We start from the raw sequence: 11052 nt of genomic DNA, 5'->3' as shown, positions 1-11052 counted from the left end.
TGATTTTTATTTATTTTAAAAGTATACTATACTACCAAATTGAATCATCTATATGAATAATTTTGATTATTATTTATTTAGTTAAATTTTTATTTTTTCAATTTTTTTTATTATGTAGAAAGAAGGAGGGGAAGGAAAAGGGGGGAATTATGGGGACTAACACTTCGTATGTGAGAATTTCACACTAGATCCATATAAATTCCACAAAAGTCAATAAAAATTTTAAAATGAAAATCCATAGACGTCTAAGAAAGACTTCTATTAACTCTATACAAATATATAAAAGATCCACGAAATCTACAAAAGTTATCACTTAAAAAAATTCCATCAAAATTTTCAAAAGTTTCAATTGAATACACCCCACTAAATATCATAGGAGAATAAAAATGCAAGAAAAGATTATAGTATATCAATGAGTTTCAAGGTAAAAGGAGAAAAAAATTTAAAAATGAAAATCGATAGATGTCTACAAGATACTTTCACTAACTCTATACAAATCTATAAAAGATCCACGAAATTCACAAAAGTCATCACTTAAAAAAAGTCCATCAAAGTTTTCAAAAGTCTCAATTGAATACACCCCCCCTAAATATCATGAGAGAATAAAAATTCAAGAAAAGATTATAGTATATCAATGAGTTTGAAGGAAAAAGGAGAAAAAAATTGACAATCTTGTGCCAGAAATCTTTTCTCCTAAGTCAAATCTTCGAAACCCTAGTTTTCTTGATTTTTATCTTGACTTTTCTAATTTTCTCTTCAGTTTCTCTCTATTTTTCTACGGCGTAACCCCTTCTTATGACCTAAACAAGGTCTATTTATAGTGATCAAAGAATTTTGAGAGTTGATCTTCGAAAAGGAGTCCAAACTGATCAAGAAAAAAAAAAAATATAATTAAATTAAAATTAAAAAACACAAAAATGTTGTTGAACTAGGTTGGACCGCGGTTTGCAAACCACGGCAAACAAAGGCTTTGCCCGAAATGTTCATTCCTACAACTGTAAATTATGAGCTTTCCCTTTTTTATACCTTTGTTTAGATTAAGCTGTAAATTTATTGAATAGATTAAAAGTAGATAAAGTTACGGGTTCATAAAGTATGTAAATAAAAACAATGTTTAACCCATCCGATAAACTTAAATAAGTTTTGCCAAACATACTTTAAAACAGTGTAAAGACTTATGGTGCATGAGAAAGCTGTGACAGCCAGTTAGATGCTTCAACGATTTGGTTATGTCCGGTCCACTCTGGTGGGGAATCTGAAATTTATTATTTATTCATTCATAGTTGGATCAACTGTAACCAAATAAACATAAAGATAAGAGAGAGAGTTTTATCATTCATGATTTACCTACATGTGAATTTGCAAATTCGAATTTTCGAATTTGCATCAAGTTTTACATCTAATTATTTCTATATGGTATTGACGTTGTGTTACATGAAATTGAAACTCATTAACATGTGATGGTTTAACTAATTTTCTATCCATGATTGATGACTTTTAGTTAAACAAATGTTAGTCCGCACTCTTTCATACATATACAATTTGGTTCTAATTTCGAACCTTATATGGACCCAAAAACAATAATAAAAATATGTTTTGAACGACCTTTAGGCTGTCAAATTCTAAAACATTGCAATGATTTCATACATCTTTAACATCTTCAAATCCGTATTTCAATTGATAATAATAAAAAGTTGTTTCATAGAAACATAAAACCAATAATTTCTATACCAAAGCAAAATCTTGAAATCCATTCTCGTCTACAAAACATTTGAAACTTATTTTAAATAAACATGAAAATTGAAATCGATATGATAGTATCAACTTTGCTCAGCTGTTGTTTAAATTGACTTTTGACTTACCCAATCAATTTAATTTTACAACACCATTTTGGTTGTTGCTAACTATCGTGCGAGTGAGCTGGCTAAATGAACTATTGTGATATTCTCTAAAACGTCTATAATGGTTAGTTGATTGATAATATTAGTCCCAGACGTCATACAGAAATGACATTTTTACTAAAGTACTGGAAGGTCCTTCATATATATAAGAACAAAAAAATTGTTTGAGGACTATCAACATCTTTGAGAAAAGAAGGAAAACCCAACAGAGATACGGATACAACCTAGTGAATATAACAAAAAATTGCTTAGAAACAATTGTGTGTTTATTTTATCTGTCACAATTCCGAAATAAGTTTTGACGTCTCATGCCACATCAGATTTTCAAGGTGGTTAGACTGACGTCGTTGGAACAAAAACCAATTTTAGGTGATCAAGTTATAATAAATAAAAAACAAGAAATTTTGGTTAAAGGTGAGTCACTAGCAACTACTTTAACTATTAAGAGTACCATTAAAAAAAAAAAAAAAAAAAGAGGCTTTGATTTATTCTGCGTTTGAAAAGTGTTATATTTGTCTGATGGCCCACTACTTGAATTATTAAGAGAGTGGAAAACGCTGTGTAGCTTGCATCAACTGTAATAAAGCAATCATACAGTGGTTGAAAATATCTATTCTTGAATGTAATGGAAGACCAACACCCTTCAGCAAATAACACCAGAGATACCGAAGGTGAAGGTGAAGATCAGTATTCTCCTCGAATGCATAGAGTGCCCGAACTTGTGCGTTTTAATAAACACAACGAAGAGGATTACTACGCTCCTAAGATGGTTTCCTTTGGGCCTTATTACCATGGCTTGAAAGAATTTGGCATGGCAGAAAAATTTGAGCATGAAGTCCTTAAAATGTTTGTTTCAAGCAGCGGCAAAAGCAAAGAATCCTGCCACTGCCAGATCTTTAAAGTGATCGACAAGATTAGAAATTGTTACGTTGGGGTTTCTAGAGATGCATATGATGATAGAACGCTAGCTGAAATGATTCTTCTAGATGCATCTTTCGCTATATATCTTATGAAGATTTCTGCAGGAGATTTTAAAAAATATTACCACTTCTGTCAACATCTTGGAAGGGCTTTATTGAAATTTGCCTTCCAGGATTTGTGTTTACTCGACAATCAAATTCCACTCTGGGTTATTGAGCTCTTGACTAATTTAATATATGGAAACGAAGAAGAAGGACCAATGTTAATTTCTGAGTTCTTATCTTACTATGCCTTGCAGAGTAACTTCACAATAAGTATTACAGGAGAAGATAAAAAGAAACCGCTTCACCTTGTGGCTGCTCTTCATCAACTACTTGTCGAACTGGATAATGAAGGAGAAAAGCCTAGTTCATACTGTTTGAAGAATATTAATTTCAAATTCAAATGTCTATGGTGGCCATGGAAGAACGAAAATCCATATGCATTATGGGTTCACGATGCCCAACCTCGTCCAGTCACCGATCTCAAAGCAAAAGGCATCCACTTCAAACGTAGTTCATACGACTTGAAGAATATTAAGTTCAGATCCTACAAATTTTATGGGCAACTTCAACTCCCCGTTTGGCATGTCGATGCCGTTTCCAAACAACTCCATACACAGTTGATTGCGTATGAAGCGCTTCAAGAAAGCAACGTGGGCATGCCTATAATATGTAATGTTAATTTCTTGAAATCGCTAATTGTTAAATCTGAAGATGTGAAGGAACTGCGAGAAAAGAAGATACTCATCAACGGTTTTGACAATGATGAACAAGTTGTTGAAGTAATCAAAGGGATTAATACCTGGGGACTTCATGATACCACTAATGTTGATGATGTGAGGGTGTGTATTGAGAAGCACTGCAGCAGCAAGGCAAAAACATGGATTGCTGAATTAATTAATACTTATTTTCGTAGTCCGTGGACTTTTACTGCTTTAGTTGCTGCCAATCTTTTTCTTTGCTTAACTTTTCTCCAAACCTATTACACAATGAATCTTCCCAAATAAAGGTTTGATGTGTTTCGAATAAGAGAGGTTTGATGCTTTTGTATTCATTGTATCAATCTATGTTTGCATTATTGTAATTCAAATCTATCCAATTAGTGTTATAACAATTGTTTTATCTAATTATAGAGATTGAAAACAATGGTTATAAGTTCTCGAATTCAAATTTTGAATGCTAAGCATCGTTGTCCAATGTAAAATTCCGATTATAGAAGATGAAGGTAAAACATTTCAACTTATAATGAAATTCTTTAAACTGCACTCTTTAATATACATAGCAGATCCATCCAAAAGGAAAATCAAATAAACAACGAAAAAGAATGTCACTCTTGTCAAGTGTTCACAGACTACATTAATGTAGTTGTTGCACATTCTTCCTCTCATGAGCTTCAATAACCTTTTTTTTAGTGGCATAGACCTTGCTCGCAAGGTCAAAAATATTCCCCTGGAAGATGAGTGAAAGAAATGAAATAAAAATTGATATTGTAAATCCAAAGTCACTGCAGTAGTAATAGAAGTGAAATGGAGGATAATAGGGTGACAACTAGGTCACATTTTGCCCTTTTGACTCTATAATTGGGTGACAATTGTGACAATTTTCTTCAACAAACTAATGGCAAATTGAAGATTACATAACACACAGTAGACCCACAGTAGCTTATGAGCATCTAAGTTGGCACACAGTAGCATAAGGATAACTGCTAAAAATGAATTACAAAACCTAAAATAAACACGAAAATCACTTTTAAATCGAGTGAAAATCACTTTCTTCAATACATGTGAAAATCAATTACAAAGTGTATTATTGTAATTCAAATCTATCCAATTAGTGTTATAACAATTGTTTTATCTAATTATAGAGATTGAAAACAATGGTTATAAATTCTCGAATTCAAATTTTGAATGCTAAGCATAGATGTCCAATGTAAAACTCCGATTATAGAAGATGAAGGTAAAACATTTCAACTTATAATGAAATTCTTTAAACTGAACTCTTTAATATACATCACAGATCCATTCAAAAGGAAAAACAAATAAACAACGAAAAAGAATGTCACTCTTGTCAAGTGTTCACAGACTACATTAACGTAGTTGTTGCACATTCCTCCTCTCATGAGCTTCATTAACCTTTTTTTTAATGGCAAGATCAAAAATATTCCCCTGGAATATGAGTGAAAGAAATGAAATAAAAATTGATATTGTAAATCCAAAGTCACTGCAGTAGTAATAGAAGTGAAATGGAGAATAATAGGGTGACAACTAAGTCACATTTTGCCCTTTTGACTCTATAATTGGGTGACAATTTTCTTCAACAAACTAATGGCAAATTGAAGATTAAATAACACACAGTAGACCCACAGTAGCTTATGAGCATCTAAGTTGGCACACAGTAGCATAAGAATACCTGCTAAAATTGAATTACAAAACCTAAAATAAACACGAAAATCACTTTTGAATCGAGTGAAAATCACTTTCTTCAATACATGTGAAAATCAATTACGAAACCTAAAATTAACGAAAATCCTATTTTACTAGTTGCAGTGTCATCCAGCTCAGACTCTAAAGAAATAAGAGAAAGGCATCGGCCGCAGGACTACTAGTTACTGTGTCGGACAGATATCGGAATTATTAACCTAGATTTCTTCCTGTTCTTCAAGCTGGCGGTTGGGATCCTACCGAGAGAGTCGCTCAGGGAATATTTTGAGTTTAGGGATATATCCGTCCTTTTCGAAAAATCAAAATAATCACGAGCTCGCGAGCGGCTCGTGAGCTCGGCTAGTCTTTTACGAGCCACGAGCCCGAACCGAGCTCGTGGGTTAAAGGGGCTCGGCCCATTGCCGTCCCTAGGTAATTGAAGATATTTGAATAAAGATCCGTGTACATAGTTTTCTATACATGAGGATATCCATCCTTTCATATGAGTGGGGCCGTTCGAATTATTTTATTTGAGCGGGCTCCACTCATGTGAGAGGGTGAATACCCTTATGTACAAAAAATTATGTACCTCTAACATTTCCAAAATATTTTTACTACCAAAAAATGCCACCTCACATCCAGCTCAGACTCTAAAGAAATAAGAGAAAGGCATCGGCCGCAGGACTACTAGTTACTGTGTCGGACAGATATCGGAGTTACTAACCTAGATTTCTTCCTGTTCTTCAAGCTGGCGGTTGGGATCCTACCGAGAGAGTCGCTCAGGGGATATTTTGAGTTTAGGGATATATCCGTCCTTTTCGAAAAATCAAAATAATCATGAGCTCGCGAGCGGCTCCTGGGCTCGGCTCGTCCTTTTCGAAAAATCAAAATAATCACGAGCTCGCGAGCGGCTCGTGAGCTCGGCTAGTCTTTTACGAGCCACGAGCCCGAACCGAGCTCGTGGGTTAAAGGGGCTCGGCCCATTGCCGTCCCTAGGTAATTGAAGATATTTGAATAAAGATCCGTGTACATAGTTTTCTATACATGAGGATATCCATCCTTTCATATGAGTGGGGCCGTTCGAATAATTTTATTTGAGCGGGCTCCACTCATGTGAGAGGGTGAATACCTTTATTTACAAAAAATTATGTACCTCTAACATTTCCAAAATATTTTGACTACCAAAAAATGCCACCTCAGCTTTTTTGGAACAAATTCAATAAGGTATTATGTACAATAAGCATAATTCTTTGAACAATGCTATAAGTATAGATTTTTTTTGTACAGCTGACTTTCTCAGTTTTTGATAACAGCAAATCATAGATTTTTTGTTTTTTTTTTTAATTGTAATTCTTTTTCCATTGCACAAATTAGAATCCACAAGTCCCTTTCAATAACCCTCCAAGTCAGTGAGATTTTGTCGCTCAAATTAAAAGCTCTAAACACTTCTAATAATTATTATTTCTAAATCACAATACGTTTCTTGCTCTCCAAAGCAATCTAGTGAATATTAGAAATGGAGAAGTCTAATAATATGCAACAATGTTAATACAGATCCACGTTGCCACTGATAGAGGTGGAGAAAATATTTGAGTTTAAGGAGAAGTCAAGAAGGAAAGGTTGTAGCATGCAAAGTCGAAGATGGGTCACGTAAAAAAGTTGAAGTGAAGGTGTATAATTTTGTTTTTCATTTCAATTTTTAGGGACACACGGGGTACAATTAATCAGATTTCAAAGAAAAACAAGGAATAATTGTAGTCACGGTCGCCAACTTTTCAAATTGTTGCAATTTTTATTCTAATCTGTAACGCTGGTTCCAAACCTTTAAATCACATGTGATGAAAGGATCATGACTATTAGTTGACCCAAAAAAAAGAGTGAGGTATTAATCAATTTAAAAAAAAAAAGTACAAAATAGTAACTTTAAATTTTTCCGCATAAAAAGAATCATAACAATAAAATTAAACAAAAGAAAGGAGAAAAAAATACTTCAGCTCCCCCCCCCCCCCCGCCCCCCCCCCCCTTCAGCCCCCCCCCCCCCCGGCCCCACACTCACACCCACAAATTTATACTTCATCAAATTTGTTAATTCTGAAAATCCATTATTTTCTTTTTAACATTTTTTTTTTCTCTTCCTGATTGTGTGTTTGGTATACAAGAAAATGGAGATCTAATGGTGAATTATCATTGTTATTACATTATTTCCGTGTTTTCTAATACACAATTCAAATTTTATATTTTTTTTCCCTGTTCATAATTTACAAAGCCCTGTTTCCTCCCATTCTTTAAAAAAACACTTCTTCTTCTTTTTTTTCCAAACTCATTTTCAACCATACATTTTTAAATAAAATAATTTTGCACGTAAATTTAAAACTCTTCCCTACTTTTAACCATGCATTCTTCAGAAAAATCACTATTACAAGATCAATTTCTTCAAAAAAATATGGCTCAAACGAAGAATTATACATAATTTTATCTGTACACCTTTTAAATAAAATAATAAATGAATAGTCCATCCTGGTATTTTTATTCTCTTCGTTTTCATATTTACAAATATGGCATTCAGATTATTGTCGGTTAAGTTGAATTAGACGAGATTAAAATACTAAGGTAGTGTTAATTTCTTTAGTGTCCCATCTAATCTTGTCTGATTAAATTTACGGATTTATACTCTTTTTTAACAAGATTTGTGGGATTTGGATTCCTAATTGTTAATTTAATTTAAATTCTGGATTTTTTTCCTTTTGAATTTTTAAACTCAATGCATTTTCTTGACAAATCTACAAAGGAGATTTTGGAGACATCCAGATTCCAGATATGACATATATATATATTTTAGATATTTGAAAGCTCTCTCGAAATTTCATTTGTTATGTGCATGTAAAATTATTATTTGTCTTGTTTATCAAGCGATTCGATTCAAGACTTCCAAAAAATTGCACTTCTAACTGGTTATTAACATTTGTAATAAGTTTCGACTTCCATAAGATCTTCTCTTGCTCAAAATTGAAGAATTAAAAGAAAACACGAGGGAAAAACAAAAAGAAAAAAACTCAACCCAAAAATGGAAAAGGGAGAAAAACACTTTAAGTATGCAAGGCTCATTTGTAACTTTTGCTTGAATTATTTTATTTATTTATTTATTTTGCGTCATTGGTGTTTTTGTTTTATTCCTTCGTTTTTTCAAAGAAAAGGTTAAGAAGGTAAGAAGAAAGGAATAAGAAAGGGATGAAATGAAAGTAAAAGACACAATAACTAAAGGAATAACACTTCAAGAATGCAAGGCTCATTTATAACTTTTGCTTCGTTTTTTTTTTGGTGATTGGTGTCTTTGTTTTATTCCTTCTCTGTTTTCAAAGAAAGGTTAAGAAGGCAAGAAGATAGGAATAAGAAGTGATGAAGTGAAAAGTAAAAGACACAACAACTAAAGGAAAGATTAATATCATGGGAGAATAAAAATGCAAGAAAAGATTATAGTATATCAATTAGTTTGAAGGAAAAAGGAGAAAAAAATTGACGATCTTGTGCTAGAAATCTTTTCTCCTAAGTCAAATCTTCGAAACCCTAGTTTTCTTGATTTTTATCTTGACTTTTCTAATTTTCTAAAGCTGGCATGTAAAGGTCAGTTGATGTCCCAGTACTTGAATTATTAAGAGAGTGGAAAACGTTTGCGGTTTGCATCAATTGTGATAAAGCAATCGTGCAGCAATTGGAAATTTCAATTCTTGAATGTAATGGAAGACCAACACCCTTCAGCAAATAACGCCGAATATAAAATTCCAATTTCAGAAGGTGAAAGTGAAGATCATCATCAGTATTTCGATGGTCGCCGAATACATAGAGTGCCCGAACTTGTGCGATTCCAGAAAAAAAATGAAGAGGATTACTATGCTCCTAAGATGGTTTCCTTTGGCCCTTATTACCATGGCTTGCCATAACTTGGCATAGCAGAGGAATTCAAGCACAAAGTCCTTGCGTTGTTTGTTTCAAGCAGCGGCAAAGACAAACAATTCTTCTACTGCCAGATTTTTAAAGTGGTCGACCAGATTAGAAATTGTTATGTTGGAGTTTCAAGAGATGCATATGATGATGGAGAACTAGCCGAAATGATGCTTCTAGATGCATGTTTCGCTATATATCTTATGAAGATTGCTCAGGACGATGAGGAAAAAAGTTTCCACTTCTGTCAACATCTTGGAATGGCTGTAATGACATTTGCATTCCAGGATATGTATTTACTCGACAATCAAATTCCACTCTGGGTTATTAAGCTCTTGACTAATTTAATATATGGCAACAGAGAGGAAGGACCGAAGTTAATTTGTAAATTCTCAAGTTGCTTTGTTTTTGCGGATAGCAGGCTAACAAGAAGAATTCCTGGAGAAGATAAGAAGCAACCACTTCACCTTCTGGATGCTTTTCATCGACTACTTGTCGAAGAATTTGATAATGCAGGAAAAGAACTTGTCGAGGATTTGGATAATGCAGGAGTAGAACTCGTCGAAGAAGTGGATAATGCAGGAAAAGAACTTGTTGAAGAAGTGGATATTGCAGTAAATAAATGTCAATGGTGGCCGGGAAGGAAAGAATATCGAAATGAATTTTGGAAATACAATCGTCAATCTCATTCAGTCACCGATCTCAAAGCAAAAGGCATCCACTTCAAACCTAGTTCATTTTGTTTGAAGAATATTAAGTTCAAATCCTACACATTTTATGGGCAACTTCAACTCCCGGTTTGGCTTTTTACTGCCCATTCCAAGCAATTATTTATGCACATGATTGCATATGAAGCGTCACCAGAAAGTGACACTGACAGTACTATATTATGTTATGTTTGTTTCTTAAAATCACTCGTCATTAAATCTGAAGATGTGAAGGAACTACGAGAAAAGAAGATACTCTTCAGCACCTCCGACAGTGGTGAACAACTTGTGAAAGTAATCAAAGAGATTGATACTTGCGGACTTGACGACGACCATACTTTTTATGATGTGAAGATGAGAATTGAGAAGCACTGCAGCAGCAAGGCAAACACATGGATTGCTGAACTTATTCACATTTATTTTCGCAGTCCGTGGACTTTAATTGCCTTATCGGCTGCCACTTTTCTTCTTTGCTTAACTTTTCTCCAGACCTATTACACAATGAATCCCAAGTAAAGGTGTGTGCCAAATTCTGTTCTTCAAGTTTTAGTTGAGACGTGTTTCAACTCTTCCAAACAAGATAGGTTTGATGCTTTTGTATTCACTGTATTAATCTATGTTTGTATTATTAGAATTCAAATCTATAAAAGTAGTATTATAATAAATGTCTATCAGATTGAAAACAATGGTTGTAAGTTCTTGAATTCATATTTTGAATACTAAGAATCTGTGACAAAAATTATGCCCTCAAGATGTTAGCTTAATTGCCTTGTCCAGAAGCTTTCATTTAAAAGAAAGAAAAAAGAAGGGTGGGCAAATTATTGTTTCTGATCAATTAACTATACACGATACTTAATATTAGTTGTTCAAGATGAGTTGATAGAAATGTTAACATCTTATGAAAGGAATAACCAATATTGCAAGGACTGAGGGAAACAAGATTGGGAAAGCATTTTGTTTATGGGCATCGACCACAGTTGTAATCCATTAAATCTGCCAGCCTTCTCTAACTCATGAACGTCGGCTATAGCTGTCCCTCCAAGAGATGAAACTTCATCATTCAGCTAACCAAGAGTTTTCCTATATTAACTTCCATTAATGCTTCTCCCTATTGGGTTTTGAT

General features: G+C 33.6%; 2 protein-coding genes across 2 annotated transcripts; both read left to right on the top strand.

The window, feature by feature from the left end:
- The first annotated feature begins 2526 nt into the window (after positions 1 to 2526).
- On the top strand, positions 2527 to 10479 carry LOC111399960 (UPF0481 protein At3g47200-like). Its single transcript, XM_023027439.1, has 2 exons — positions 2527 to 3872; positions 10448 to 10479. Exon 1 carries the CDS (start codon positions 2527 to 2529, stop codon positions 3868 to 3870), a length of 1344 nt encoding a protein of 447 aa, XP_022883207.1. The 3' UTR covers positions 3871 to 3872; positions 10448 to 10479.
- On the top strand, positions 9018 to 10652 carry LOC111399959. The gene is made up of 3 exons (XM_023027438.1): positions 9018 to 9185; positions 9309 to 10441; positions 10562 to 10652. Exons 1-3 carry the CDS (start codon positions 9018 to 9020, stop codon positions 10650 to 10652), a joined length of 1392 nt encoding a protein of 463 aa, XP_022883206.1.
- Positions 10653 to 11052: the final 400 nt, after the last annotated feature.

This window comes from Olea europaea, chromosome 9, assembly GCF_002742605.1.
Source record: "Olea europaea var. sylvestris chromosome 9, O_europaea_v1, whole genome shotgun sequence".
Lineage (NCBI taxonomy): Eukaryota > Viridiplantae > Streptophyta > Magnoliopsida > Lamiales > Oleaceae > Olea > Olea europaea.
Note: the sequence above shows the minus strand (reverse complement) of the source record. Positions and strands in the feature narration are given on the sequence as shown.

What these genes read in the sequence shown, in the direction of transcription:
- LOC111399959 (XM_023027438.1), top strand. Translation starts at nt 9,018, where the DNA reads ATGGAAGACCAACACCCTTCAGCAAATAACGCCGAATATAAAATTCCA. An exon ending in ATTACTATGCTCCTAAGATG is followed by an intron (nt 9,186 to 9,308) that starts GTTTCCTTTGGC and finishes TTCTACTGCCAG; the next exon opens with ATTTTTAAAGTGGTCGACCA. An exon ending in TATTACACAATGAATCCCAA is followed by an intron (nt 10,442 to 10,561) that starts GTAAAGGTGTGT and finishes TTGTATTATTAG; the next exon opens with AATTCAAATCTATAAAAGTA.
- LOC111399960 (XM_023027439.1), top strand. Translation starts at nt 2,527, where the DNA reads ATGGAAGACCAACACCCTTCAGCAAATAACACCAGAGATACCGAAGGT.